At 38.5% G+C, this 14,853-nt stretch overlaps 3 protein-coding genes across 3 annotated transcripts; 2 read left to right on the forward strand and 1 right to left on the reverse strand.

The window, feature by feature from the left end:
* Positions 1-350: 350 nt before the first annotated feature.
* On the reverse strand, positions 351-5,217 carry LOC132176706 (uncharacterized). Its single transcript, XM_059588986.1, has 7 exons — positions 4,798-5,217; positions 4,529-4,715; positions 3,618-3,868; positions 2,847-2,961; positions 1,944-2,036; positions 1,481-1,624; positions 351-905 (listed from the first exon to the last, which is right to left on the reverse strand). Exons 1-7 carry the CDS (start codon positions 5,154-5,156, stop codon positions 786-788), a joined length of 1,269 nt encoding a protein of 422 aa, XP_059444969.1. The 5' UTR covers positions 5,157-5,217; the 3' UTR covers positions 351-785.
* Positions 5,218-6,510: 1,293 nt separating this feature from the next.
* Positions 6,511-9,859, forward strand: LOC132175520 (uncharacterized). Its single transcript, XM_059587490.1, has 6 exons — positions 6,511-6,759; positions 6,960-7,130; positions 7,693-7,782; positions 7,968-8,087; positions 8,176-8,248; positions 9,608-9,859. The coding sequence occupies exons 1-5, from the start codon at positions 6,586-6,588 to the stop codon at positions 8,221-8,223; spliced, it is 603 nt and encodes a 200-aa protein (XP_059443473.1). The 5' UTR covers positions 6,511-6,585; the 3' UTR covers positions 8,224-8,248; positions 9,608-9,859.
* A 2,497-nt stretch (positions 9,860-12,356) lies between these two features.
* Positions 12,357-14,853, forward strand: LOC132173927 (exocyst complex component EXO70B1). The gene has a single exon (XM_059585608.1). The coding sequence runs from the start codon at positions 12,683-12,685 to the stop codon at positions 14,639-14,641; it is 1,959 nt and encodes a 652-aa protein (XP_059441591.1). The 5' UTR covers positions 12,357-12,682; the 3' UTR covers positions 14,642-14,853.

Below are 14,853 nucleotides of genomic sequence, written 5' to 3' on the forward strand. Positions count from 1 at the left end.
TTCTCTATTGCTTTGTTGGGATTAAGTCAAATGCGTCAGCTACCATGCGATTGGGGCCATCTTGAGATATACTTCTTCCAATCTGGTAACCTGCAATTTGCAGCAGTGTTGATTTTTAAGCTTTCGGCTTCTCAACACCCCAAAGCGGATGGTTTCTTTGTCTTTGAGTTCTTTCACAAGATGGGCTTAAGTTTAACACGTCTTCTTAACTCAACTTTTCTGCTCCTGTTTGCTCATCCATGTTGTGGAGGAAGAGAGAGAGGAGAGGGAAGAGTGAGCGAGAGTGAGAAATAGAGGTAGAAAAAATAGAACAAAAAAAAAAATGAAAAATAATATTTAAAGAAAGTAGAGAGTAAAATAGATAATTTATTGAAACTTGAATTGAAAAATGAATAGGCGAAAAAAAAAATAGCACTTTTTGAGTTGCTAAAATGGCTATTGCTGCTATAGATGCTCTAAAAAGTTACAAATGTGAGAACATACGGCTTTGTACACTGCTGAAAAAAAAATCACTAGAGATCCTCCTGTGAAAAATTAAACTATCAAAATTGCCTCCAGTGAAAATAAATAACTAGAGTTTTCTCCAAATCTTGCAATTTTGACCATTTACTTTTTCACAATAAATTTTTCAGTAATTTTTCACCGGAGCCTGGGGGCAAGCCATACTCGAACACAAGTGATTGAAGCTTTTGGGAGAAAGAAGCACCCCAATGATCCCTTAGTAGGCAAAAGCTAACCAAAAAAAAAAAAAAAAAAACTCCTATCACTATAATTGATAGTCACCATTAGCCAACCATCTCCTGATCATCAGAAGGCTTGTTTTCTTGTTCAATTGATGAATTAATAGATGCTAGCAGATCATCAACTTTTAGAGGAGAATGCCGAGCCATATACTGGAACATAACCTGCAAGTGTAAACTCCAAAAAGGCACAAGAGTAAGCTCTTAAAGTAAACTGGTTTATACAAAGGGTTGGGCACACGAAGAGGCCCTTGCTTCTTTTTTTCTTTTGGGGTTAATAAAATATAGAAACTAGCTAATTATACAAAGGCATGCACATATTTATTTCCACAATCCAAAGCCGCAGGATTGTGAGTACCAACTACAAATTACACGGGAGGATGAACAACTGAGGAACAACATCTCCTCCAATCTTTTCATCAGACCATATATTCAATGAGCATACATGCTGAACATTCTTAAGGCAACGATCTTTCTTTTTTCAATTTTTCGTTTTCATGACACAAAAAGGGCATAGATAGGCAAGCTTAATAGGACAACAGCAACATGACCTTCCCCTTACAGAGGTTCAGTCGTAAGAATCTATGCCAACTCCTAAAAGTACTGTTTTACAGCATTATTGCTTTTTCTTTGCAAATTGTGAGACATTTGTTATCTATTTTGACTAGGTACTCATATATATAAGATGCATTAAGACCCAAATCAGATTTAGTAAGTGATAATGTCTAATATCTACTAACCTTGGAGTAACTATCTGCAAAAGCACGCGCTCGATTGGACTTGCCAAGATAATGTAAATCAGCCTTCTCAAGCTTCCCATCCAGAAAACTCAATCCTCCATTACTGATAGCGAAACGCAGAAGATTTCCACAACACAATCCTGACTGAAAATTGGAGAAATTTAAGAAACAGAGTAAAGGAATTGGCTTGTTAAACAGAAATAATAAGGAAAATCATACGACGCAGGAATTGGCTTGTTAAACAAAAATAATGAAGAAAATCATATGGAGACTTGTCACCTTGCCACTGACCAAAATAATAATTCCCTCATGCATGGATGCATAAAATTTTCAAGCCTCTTTCGAGGATGCATTACAACCACTTAGTATGTAAAGACAATCACTTGAATCAGTTGACACCAATACTCATCACATTATGCGCCAAGTTGGCTAATCATCATTTGAAAGTCCAAAATAAACAAACCTTTTGCATAAAGTCCCCATCTAAGCAACCAAACACCACATGAGGTTCATCTGAGGTAGTCAAGTTCCCATTATCTTGTAGCTCCAAAACTACCTGATAAAAATCAAAATAATAATAAATAATCAGCCAATCACAATATACAGCTATATTTCATAATACACGTGTATAGATACTTTCATACGGCTTATGAAAACATTTAACTTCTCAAAAAGCTTTATGAACATAATCTAATGAATTTGGTTGGCCTCAAAATCTGAATTTCTCAATGGTATCTTCTCCAACCTAGGCTACAAGATCAAACTTTCAAAAGAACATTGAAGTTCATCACCTAGCTCAATGAAATATTTCATTTTCGACAAAAACTGTTTATCAAAGTCCATCCACCAGATTGCAGGTACATAATAATCTCTTATCACGAAGCATCAAATAAGATGAACAATCGATGAATTAACCCAAGTCAGAACTTATTTAAATATGTTTCATCAAAACAGTAACAGTATCAGTGATATCCATTTCAGCATGAAGCAATATCTGAGGGCAGGAGTGGTGCTCTTTTTCTTTGGTGGAAACATTCTGGCCAGAATACAATACGAAACATGCAATAGAAAAACTGTAGAGAAAACAATGCAAGGGGTTTACTACCAAAGGACAAAAGATTGCTAATTAATAAAGCGAATGCAGAATCAAGTTATATAGCCCACTCAAAGGTACAAGTTTTGGCCCATAAACTACTTAGCAAGAGGTGTATCATGATAAAAATCTGCCAAGAAACACATTTTAAACAAGATCCTGTGTTTGGCATCCTGATACAAGGGTTCAAAAAACAAGTCAACAATCCATGTCCAAGCTTCATAAGTTCTATCAAACGTTAATGCGATCGGACAGAGCTCAATGACCAGATACCTGTTGTTGGCTTGGAACCTGTCCTTTACTATCTGTGTCAATGACATATTGACTACAATTCTCGTCCTTCCAGACTAATGCTAGTGGTGTATTTCCAGTCTGGTAATGTGCATGCCTAAGAAGAAAAAATGAAAATGGAATTAGGAAGGACAAGGGGAAAAAAAACACTTTTTTGCTTGGTAATTAACTAACACAGCAAGATATGAACCCTCAACTCACCCATGACGTCATTTGGCCCAAAGTGGAATTGAATAGGTCATAACAGATCAAATACAACATATAATACACAGTTGAAAATCGCAATCAGCAATGATAATAGACACATGCTGTAAAGTGACTGGAAATGTATATATGTTACTCATGCTCCCTTAGCACGGTTTATTGTGCCCAAATCATAAGGTCAAACGGGAAAGCAGTAAATTAAGACTATCACAAGCACGAAGAGCACAATCATGGACACAGTTCAACAATTTGCACATCTCCACAATAAACCAGTGAAAAGAAAAACATCAACTTAACTCTAAATGCCAGTCCAGAATGAATCCCAACATGTACCAAGTCCTAATGACACTACAAAAGAGCATATGCACCCAACCAATGCCCTAGGACTTCCTAATACTAATCAAACAGGTAACTCTTCAATTTAGCAAGTCATAAAAGAAAAACATACTTACAGGCACCATTGACCTATAATGTTACTCATAAACCAATGCAACATTAGAAACTCAAAGCATATAACATTGGCCAGCCTATCAAGGAAAAGGGTCTTACTTGTTATAAAATAACAAACCGTCCTTCACATAAGGGACTGGTTCCGTATAAGCCGCAGACAGACCAGACTGGTCACAATTGTACACTGGAACCAGACTAAACCTGTACCTATGATACTGCGAAGGCGGGTCAAACGCACCAGTCTCAACAAGCTTAGAGTTCAACCAAAAGAACCTGAACTCCGCCGCGCAGTCATGGAGCGAGTAACCCCGCCAGCAAACCATGTCAATCACATAGTAAGTCTGATCCGCCTGCAATCCACAACCCCAATTTGATCACAAAACTCTTCAATAAAAGAAAACACCTAGTATGTGTTTGAGTTTCACGTGTAATGGAATCTATAACGTTGTTGATCCCAAGTTGTTCTTCCGTCTTATATCAAGGTCTAGTTAATATAACATTCTGAAAAAAAAAGTTTTTCTCCAAATTGGGTCGAAAGAAATTCTAACAATACAGTCTATTAAACTAATTAAATTAAAAATGCATGTGAAAATCACGTACTCTAAAAACAGATTGGGATCTCCTGCATTTGCAGATCCCTGGAATGTCCTACCCCTTGCAATCAAGTAGGTAATTGTTAGAGGTCCTGATGAGCCCACCTGCTCGAGCAAGGGGCCAACCTGTCCGAGCATTTGCTCGGGCAAGTAGGCCCCATTGACGCCTCTTACAATTACGAGGAATCCCTCTGATTGCCTTAAGAACATATATAAGTTTAGGATCCCTATCGCTCTAATAACAACATATATCAGTTTAACAGGCTAGTTTGGTGAAAAACTTTGTCGTTACATTGTCGACTCCAATTCGATCTGACATGTTATATTAAGTCTCACATTTTGTATTAAGGCTGACACAACTTTCCGACACGACACATTAAGGTCTAAGAAAAATGAATGATAATCTAATGCATAAACCTCGTGAAAGATGCAGTCCAGTATAGTGTATGATTGGGCAGAGCCTGAAGCGTCTCTGGTCCTAGCTCCGTTGGGTAGAGCAGACGGGAAACGGTGCAGCATTGAACCGTTCCGTAATCTACTAACTGTGGTACCATTAGTCGAAACGACAAAGCATCGCTTCCCAGAAGGCCTTGCAAATACATACCTATAAACAAACAAAAAAGTAATAACAATTAAGGAATAAAAAAAATCAATTAATTGGAAACGATAGAGAAAGAGAAGAGAACCAGTCTTGAGCAAGTTGATCGGGTACGTCAATCATCCACTCGGGAAGCATCAGCTGCCTAGCGAACCATTTCCGAGCTTGGGCCCCTTTCAGCTTCGAGGCTTCCCGAACATCGAGCTCACTTGGCGAAGTTACTTGCTCGGGTTCGGCCTCGGGTGCGATTTCCGGATCGGGCTCTGGATCGGCTTCGGGGTCGGACTGTGGGGGCTGGAGAAAGAGGAGGGTGGAGGCTAAGCGGCGGGCGTGGTGCTGGGCGTCGAGGCGATTCTGTGCTTGGCGCTGCAGAGAGAGTTCCCTGCGCCTCTGCTGATCGGAAATCGCCGGTCTTTTGAACGGACGGCGGAGATCGTGGGGCGCCATGGTCTAGCTTCGTGCACCTTCTCTCCTACGGAATTGGCCGTCTGGCCTTCGCTAACAATTTTATGCACTGAAAAAGAGGGAACCGTCGTCGTTTGGCCTTTTCAAAAAAAAATTTTTTGCCGTAGTAACCGTAGAGGCGAGTCAGGCGACATTGCTGTTGTTACGGCAAAACCTTATCGACTTTGAAAGTCTAGACAAAAATATGTGTTCACGTGTTAAGAGATATACATGTAATTAAATAGCAAATTTATGTCCTTTTTAAATATCACAACTCTACAAGAAAATGGAAAAATGTAAAGTTAGTACAGATGTTCAATTAGCTTCTTGATTTTAAGTGTTCAATTATCTTTCTAATGCTCTTTTTGGCAAAGGTCGATAATATTTCTCAAAAATTCAAATTCTAACATTTTTATTTTTTATATTATATTAATTATTTTTTATTATTATTTAAATAAAAAATTTTACTACAAAAAAAAAAAAATTATTTTTTTATACTAAACATTCTTACTTTTTTCCACATCAATCGATTTTTATTAAAAAAATAGACAAAAAAATCCCTAAGACCTTTGCCAAACAAAGCCTAAGGTTATCTTTTTTTATTAAAAACTCTTTTGAATAGATAAAAAACACAAATAAATTTATGGACTAGACACCTCTATTAGAAAGTTTACAGAATTTGTTATTTCCTAACGTGAGTACCAATTATATTGTGACATATGTTACTTACAATAAAAAAATTTAAAAAAATTAAAACCAAAACCAAAAATTAAAATATATACTGAGGAATATTTGAGTTACCCCTTGGGCGAAATGGGGGCGGTCGCCACCTTCACTAGCTTTATATGTGGTTCGGCCACGCCTAGGACTAGAGTAGCTAAAAAGAGTAGTCGAATCGCCTCATTAAGCCATTTGGAGTGGTCAAACTACTCTCACCCCGGCTACTACTTTTTCTTTGTTTTTGTTGTTTATATTTTATTTTTTATTGTAAGTAACACGATATGATAGACGTTAACATGGCATTGTAACAAATTTTGCCAATTTTTCTAAGGAAAAGAGATGTCCGGGCCTATTTTTATATTTTGTTTGCCCCATAAATTTTTCAATAACAAAGTAAATGAGAGATTGAGAGAGCTAATTAGAACGGAAGTTGCTATTTTGTATTCTCACATCCGTTTTTTTTTTCTTAAAATCAATATGAACTATGTTAAGACCCAAACGGACGAAGAAGATAAATGAAATAGAGAATATCCGTTTTCACACGAACTTGCAATATTTACAGAAAGAAAAAAGTTAACACATGGTGAGGATCATAAACGGCATCGTTTAAGTAAAGCCAAAAAATGAAAAACAGGGTCGCGGCTTTTTCTATTCTGGAAAATCCGGTAAGAGGTAGAAGGAAGAACTCAATTCTCGCTTCCTGGAGGGGGGGATGGAGCGTAGTCTGTGGGGTCACTTGCCGCTGTTGATGAGGTCGAACTCGAAGGAGTCGGTGGAATACATTCTTCAAGCCCTTTGGAGAACCCGAAAGACCGGCCTCGACGCCGCCGACCGCCTCGTCATCCGCGAAATGCTCCAGCTCCAGGACGACTCCGACCTCGACCCTGTAATCCCACTCTATCTCTCTCAATACACACACATAATATATAAACATACCGTGGACTTTGAAATTAGACGATTCCTTTACTTTTTTTTTTTGGGGGTTGGTCTTAAAATTTCGGGTTTGATTAGGTTTTTTTGTTTAGATGTCTTAACGTTTGTGAGTGGTATGGTATCGTTGATATTTGTAAATTTTCTATGTCGCAGCTTTTGGTGTGCCTTCGGATGTTGATCCGCAGGTGTATTTACGATAATGTCGGCAAGGATGACATCCAAAAACTGTTTCCCAATGAAGTATTGCCTGAGCTACAAAGACTATTGACGCTTCTGCTGCAAAAGTTTCAACGAGAATGGCGCGAAGATCTACTCAAGGACCAGGTAAAATATTTGATATTTTTGAATAAATTACACTTTTCCTCGAGCTCAAACTGTTTGGAAGTGATGAATTTAATCACTTTACTATAAATCTGACACTCCTTCCCACATCTATGCCCAGACTCTGACCCCAAGGTGTGGAATTTTTGTTATATCTTGAATAGGACGTAGAGTGGAGTGAAATTTCAAACTTAAGATCACTTATCACAAGAGTTTTAAGCTGATAGAAAATAATTAATTTAAGGAAAAAGTAATTATTCTAATCTCTGGGGTTTGTAGTCGTACCAAATTGATCTCTTTAAGATACTTTTGATACCTAGAGATCAGTTAGGTACAGCTACAAACCTAGGGATCTTTAAGATGCTTTTGATACCCAGAGATCAGTTTTGGTATAACTACAAACTTAGGGATCTTTAAGATACTTTTGATATCCAGAATTTCGTTTGGTACAACTACAAACCCTAGGGACTAAATAAGTTTTTTTTCTTCTTAATTTAATTGCTTAATCATTATTCTAGAAGCGCACAAGAATCTGATGTCATATTTGTATATGAGCAATGTCTAGGTTACATTGCCCCGGTTGAAGGCAATGACGTGGAATATGGCTAACCAGGATGCAGAATCGGCCGACCCTGTGGCTGTCATCAACTTGAAGGTATCTGAAGTTTATCACCTACCTTTGTAATTTTAGTAGTGAAGGCTTTTATAATGAATGTCTTTTTGTTTTGGCCTGGCTCGTTTGGAAACTAAGAAAAATGAAACACTTTAGATAACAACAAAATTTGCTAAATGGTCTGTGTGGTTTTATGTGCCTATTGACTGTAATTACACTTTGTACAGCTTCAAAATGATGCACAGTCTCACTCAGGAGAATTGGATGTGAAGTTCCAACTAGCTAAAGATACTCTACAGACAATGCTGAGCTCCATGTACTGTATAAGAGATCAGTTGTCTAACATGGTGAGCGTCATTTTTGGTTCTTCATTCCAACATATTTTTCAAAGTGGAAATATGGTTGTCTAAATACGTAGTATCATCTTCTTTGCAGGATGAGACCTCAAACAGGCATTCATCCCAAGAAACCAACATGGTGTAGTTTACAATATGCATGGAATTCTGTGGTATGGCTTGACCTCTTTCTTTCTTTTCTCTTTTTGGGTTTAGATTTATCTGTATATGTTGTTTGGTCAATAAAAGTGGCCAAAATACTTGAAACTTTGTTAAGTGTTTTGGGCACTTGAGGGGTTTCTTTTTTCTTTTCTTTTTCAGGGTATCGCCGCTTTTACAATTACCCATAAACTTAAAAAACTCTCAGTTTAGTATATTCATCTTTCATTTTTTTTCAATTTCACCACTTCATTAGGATTTTACATTAAATCTTGACAACGCCTTAATCCTTGCATTTTTTTTTTCCTAAACAAAAAATAGAGGGGTATTTTGGGGATTTTGACACCCCTTCACTGGGATTTAACAGAAAATCCTAATGGAAGGGTGAAATTGAAGAAAAACAAATTGGAAGATGGATACACTAAATTGAGAGTTTTTTTAAATTTAAGGAGATAATTGCAAAAGCAGCGAAAGTTTAAGTATGATATCCTTGCACCAAAAGCACATTCTTCTATCGTGCTGTCCCATTTATAGTCTTCCTGCAAATTGTTAGGGAGTGTGAGGAGGGAAAGAGAGATCATGGATTGATGTTCAGGTATTCTGAGCAGATGGAAATGGCAGTTGTATATCTGGTGACTTACTGGTTCAACACGCTCTACCTAAGATATAGTAGACCATGAATTCTTACATATTTATGCAGACACCATACTTAACCTTTTACAGAAAGCCCATGTTGAAAACTTGTTTCCACATGGAAAAAAAATGGAAAACAATATGTATAACTAGTCTACAGTATATTTCAAAGCAAGAACTCACTAATGAAAGCTATAATTTATCAACATCTAAATGGCATAAAGAAGAAGAAGAGGACTAATCTGACCATTGATAATTGGCATGTACTATTTGGTTATGCTTTTTGACTACTAGAGAGAAAGAAAAGTGAAAATAAAATCGTACAGATATCACACATAGGTGTGTTGTTGATGACAATGGTGATGTTGCTAGTGATGGCGGTGATGGTTGTGGAGTGAGGAAGCAAGTGAAAAGACAATTGTACAAATGTTACGCGTAGGTGTGTTGTTGATGACAATGGTGATGTTGATAGTGATGGTGGTGATAGTTGTGGAGTGAGGAAACAAGTGAAAAGAAAATTGTACAGATATCACGCATAGGTGTGTTGTTGATGACAATGGTGATGGTTGTGGAGTGAGGAAAAAGTTAAATGTTTGTTCCTGAAAGCAATAATTAAAATGCTTGACAATAGTGCAGTTTCTTCTTTTAGCTTTGCTGCTTATAGAAAATTCTGTCTGGTGAGAGAGAGAGAGAGCTTTGTATTAGTAGCTTTACTTATACCAGTTGTTGTTGTACTGCAGATTAAGGAAATGGATCTTGATCAACCACATGTCCTGTGAGCTGCTCAAGAAAGGCAGATCCACCTCAAACCTGGCAGTCACCAGCACCTCTTCTATGTTTCTTCAAGTTGAAAGATGAACAGTGAATATGTGTAAGGTCCTGCTGTTTAGCATTAGGCACGTGAAAAACTGTAATTGTATATAATACAATCTGGGTTCTTTAATTCTTTATGACAAATTCTCAATGCAATTATATGTCAATATTCTGAGGAAGTTAATGGTCTCTTTCACTTTCCGTATGTCAAAAGCCGTTGTTACAAAGGAAAGTTCCTGGTAACTGATTTTAACGAATTTCTGTGGAAGGAGTAGTTTTTGAGTATACAAATTTCAGCACCAATGACACAAACTTCTTGACAGTAGCAATATTACAATAAATATGTCATGTTTGCCTTCTTTTCAATGGTAAAAGTAGGGGATGATGTTTTCTTTTATCATCTGTTGTAAAGCATTTGTTCAGCAAGACAAGAAAGCCATATTTATTTGGGGTCTTTTCATCCCAAACAGTGAGCCATTGAACCCCACATCTCTGCCAATGAGACAAGCTTCAATTGTACCCAAAAAAGCAAAAGCAAAAGCAAAAGAACAAAAAAAAAGGTCTAGTTTTCAGTGACTTTAAACTATAGAAAATCAAAGTATTAGGTATATGATCCGGATAGAGATTTGTTGTTTCTTATTGGTTAATATGATTTGACTACAATTCACAAATATACATATCTCTAATTTTAAACTATAACAATTCAGTCATAAAATATAACAATCATCGATCATAATTAGCTGCTTGAGAGCTAGTGGGCCTCTCACTTGTTATGGTCACCCGAGCAAGCTGGGGTTAGAGGCAATACGGTCAACTAGTATGAGATGGCTGTGGTCCTTCTATTTGTTCGTGCTATCCGAACACTTGTCGAAACAAGCAAAGAGATCATTTGTTCGAAAACTATTATCGACAGTTAATTACATCCATTTTCTATCCCAAAAGTAGGGCTGGGTATCGGTCATATCGGTCAGGCTAATGGGCTTATCGGTCGATAACCGATAAGCTATCGGTTAACCAAATCCTAACCGATTACCGATTAGAAATTTTACTGAAAATTATTGGTTATATCGGTAATCGGTTAACCGGTCGGTTAAATCGGTTTTTTGTGGGCTTTTAACTGGTTGCTAATTAGACCAAAAATTAATTGTTTTGGAGGCTCAAATACGTTTTGTTGGGCTAAAGCCTAAAATAGCTTATTAAAAATTAGTTATTTTTTGGTATATTTTTTGCTAAAATAGTTTATTGAAGCTTTTTTTATATATTGATCCACTACAATATAAAATAAAAACCAAAACGACGTCGTTTTGGTTTCAATAATAAATATAAAATTATAAAAAATTAAAAATTTAAAAAACTTATCGGTTATATCGGTTTTTCGATAACAAATTATTAACCGACCAATAAGCTTATCGGTATAAAATTTTTAACCGATTACCGACCGATAACTATCTGTTCGGTTAAATTCAATAATCGATAACCGATTAATCTATCCACCCCTACCTAAAAGAATAATCAGACACATATGTTGACGTTTAAGCAGGTTGATTGATTGACTACCCAAAATATTCTAAAGATTAAAAAGTCTTGCTTTTTTTTTGTCTTATGCATTGAATCAATAACTAATCAAGTTTAAAAAGTCCCCAACGCACCAAGTAGTTTTTAATTGAGTGTAACCATTTTATTTTAGGTGCTAATCTGAAAGCAACCATGTTATAGTTGATGATGTAAATGATTTTACAGGTGTAGTGTTGTGGAGATAGTCACAAGAATGAACGGCTGATTTTGGCTAGGAATTGGTCAAATTTGTGGGTTTGCATCTTCATAATTCTAAATTGAACCTTCCAACGGACAAGTGGATGTTTACGCGGACGATAATGTTAAGAACTTATCAACCTAACGGGTCGTTTACGATGTAGAACACTTCTTTTTTCAAAAGAGTTGGCCAAAATAGCTAACAAATTAATTTGATTTCCTCCTTTTTGTCTCAAAATCTCCTAAAGTTATTGGTTGATTTCTTTCTTGTTTTGAACAAATCTTCCCAAACATGACCATAACCCATGTGTGAAAAAAGTTGTTCAGTCAGTTTATTCGAGTCCTTATTCTCCCTTCCTTCCTAGTCTTTGTGTGGTCATGCTTTCACTTTACCCCCACTATTTTTCATTAAAAAAACACAAAGTATGCTTTTCTACACATTGAAGGCAATAATGCAAAAGTCTGGGCTACCACCACATTCTACAAATTGTTATATATATTTCTATATATATGAAAGGTGAAATTGATTGCATAAGCAACCTTGATTCAATCACTCCATCCTTTTTCTCCTCCTTATTCTAAAAGAAAATATCAATAGCAAATTAAATTAATAAATAAATATATTTAAAAAAAAAAAAAAAAAAAAAAAAAGGAGAGAGAGAACCTATTCACTTACCAATACAAGATAAGAATCAGACCGTACCAAGAGTAGGGCCCATTGGCCCAATCCAGGTAAGCAAATGGAAGCACACCCGAGCGGGCCCAGGCCCCCCAGGTACATCACCCAACACAACTTCTCTGTCCGGATCAAAAATCATTTTATTTTTTATTTTTAAGATAATTATAATTTATTTAATTAATTATATCGAAATAATAGAATTATCTGAAAAAAATCTACAAGTAATCTCATCTCTGAGCCTCAAAAGTCCACAGTAGCGCGTCAGAAAGTTCCTGCGCGTTACTCCCCGGCTTCGTTCACACTCACTTCATCCTTTTGTTGAAAAACCGAAACCCTCCCACCACTTCTCTTCATTTCAGCGGCAACGTCAGCTCCTCCGAAACCCAAACACACGCACGCAAGCCCTCTCTCTCTCTCTCTCTCTCTCACGCAAACGGCAAACCCAATAAAGAGAAAGAGAAAATGGTCTCGCTATCCCTACTCCTATCCCCAAATTTCTAATCCCTAATTTCCCGATTGCGAGCCTTTCTTCTGTCTCTGAGACTAAAACCCTAAGAATCCGAAACCGGAAATGTCCACCACGACCACCACGAGCATCAATACAGGCGGCGAGGATCGAGTCCTGGCCACGGCGCAGCAGATCGTGAAGAGCCTCAACACGCCCAAGGAGGTGCGGGAGGACATGCTTTTGATCTTCTCCAGCTTCGACAATCGGCTCTCCAACATCTCCAACTTGATCAACGGCGAGGATTCGAAGGCCGAGGACGACCGGTTTGATGCGGCTGAGAAGGTCATCCTGCGCTGGGACTCGAACTCGGTTGACGCTTCCAGGCACTCACTCAACTGGGAGGACTCGCACGAGGAGGCCGACGAGTACTTGTTGGCGGTCGACGAGATTCTGAACCTCATGGACGAGCTATCTGTCCGGTCCGATACGGAGATCGTGGACCGGGCCGAGACGGCGATTCAGGTGGCGATGTCGCGTCTAGAGGACGAGTTCCGCCACATCATGATTCGGAACACGGTCCCGCTTGACGCCGAGCGCCTCTACGGGTCGATCCGCAGGACCACGCTCTCGTTCCCGGTCAACGACGGCGAAATCGTTGACGACGACTTCGAGAGCTTCAGCGAGGAGGACCGTAGCTCCACGCAGCGGTTTCACGAGCGTGGTGCAAGCATAGGCGATGACGTTTCGGTCGATTTGATCGATGCGAAAGCGGTAGATGAATTGAAAGAAATTGCGGACCGGATGCTTCGCTCTGGCTACGAAAAGGAGTGCGTGCAGGCCTATAGCAGCGTCCGCCGAGACGCTTTAGACGAGTGTCTTGCAATTCTAGGGATTGAGAAACTGAGTATTGAAGAGGTTCAGAAGATTGAGTGGAACTCCTTGGACGAGAAGATGAAGAAATGGATTCAGGCTGTTAAGATTGTTGTTAGGGTTATCGTCAGCGGTGAGAAAAGCCTCTGCGATCAGATTTTCAATGATGCCGACGGCATCAAGGAGATTTGCTTCAACGAGACCGTGAAAGGCTGCGTGATGCAGCTGTTGAACTTTGGCGAGGCAGTTGCGATTGGGAGAAGGTCGCCTGAGAAGCTTTTCAGGATATTGGACATGTATGATGTGATGGCGGACGCTTTACCGGACTTGGAAGCAATGGTTACTGATGAATTCGTGATCAATGAGGCGAAAGGAGTGCTTTGCGGACTGGGAGAGGCGGCCAGCGGGACATTTGTGGAGTTTGAGAATGCAGTGCAGAGTGAGACATCGAAGAAACCGATGCAAAGTGGTGACATTCACCCGCTGACCCGGTATGTGATGAATTATTTGAAATTGATTGTGGAGTACAGTGATACTCTGAACTTGCTGTTGGAAAGTGGTGAAGATGATGGGTTTGATGCTTTGCAAAATAATGATAATGATGACTCCAAACTGTCTCCGGTAGCCCATAGGTTGTTGTTGTTGATATCCTCGTTACAGTCCAATCTTGAGGCTAAATCGAAGCTCTATGAGGATAATGCGCTGCAATATATATTTCTGATGAATAATTTTCTGTATGTAGTACAGAAAGTGAAAGATTCGGATCTTGGGGAGGTTTTAGGTGATAATTGGGTTCGTAAGCGTCGTGGGCAGATACGGCAGTATGCAACAAGTTATCTTAGGGCTTCTTGGAGCAAGGCATTGTCTTGTTTGAAGGATGAAGGGATTGGTGGGAGCTCAAGTAATGCCGCAAAGGTGGCTTTAAAGGAAAGATTTAAGAATTTCAATGCATGCTTTGAGGAAATCTACAGGGTCCAAACTGCTTGGAAGGTTCCAGATGCCCAACTTCGTGAAGAGCTGAGGATATCTATATCGGAAAAGGTGCTCCCAGCATACCGCTCGTTTCTGGGGAGGTTTGGGAATCAAGTAGAGAGCGGAAGACATGCTGGGAAATACATAAAGTACACTGCGGATGATTTAGAGAGCTATTTGTTGGATTTGTTTGAAGGATCACCCCGAGTTCTACATCACTTGAGGAGAAAAAGTACATAGGATAAAGGACTCTTGTAACAGGTATGCCCCCTGCTTTCATCAAGGACTAGTTGGAAAGAAGTTCGCCTGTTAAGTGTAGCTTGATTGTATGATTTTTATTTTTGTTGTTAATGTGATAAACCTGGGATTTTATGAATGTTAATTCTCTCCCTCCCCACATGCTATATACTGTAATAACTTATGTACATGTGTTATAGATTTTAGTTTTTGTA

The sequence above is a fragment of the Corylus avellana genome, chromosome ca3 (assembly GCF_901000735.1).
Source record: "Corylus avellana chromosome ca3, CavTom2PMs-1.0".
Taxonomy (NCBI): Eukaryota; Viridiplantae; Streptophyta; class Magnoliopsida; order Fagales; family Betulaceae; genus Corylus; species Corylus avellana.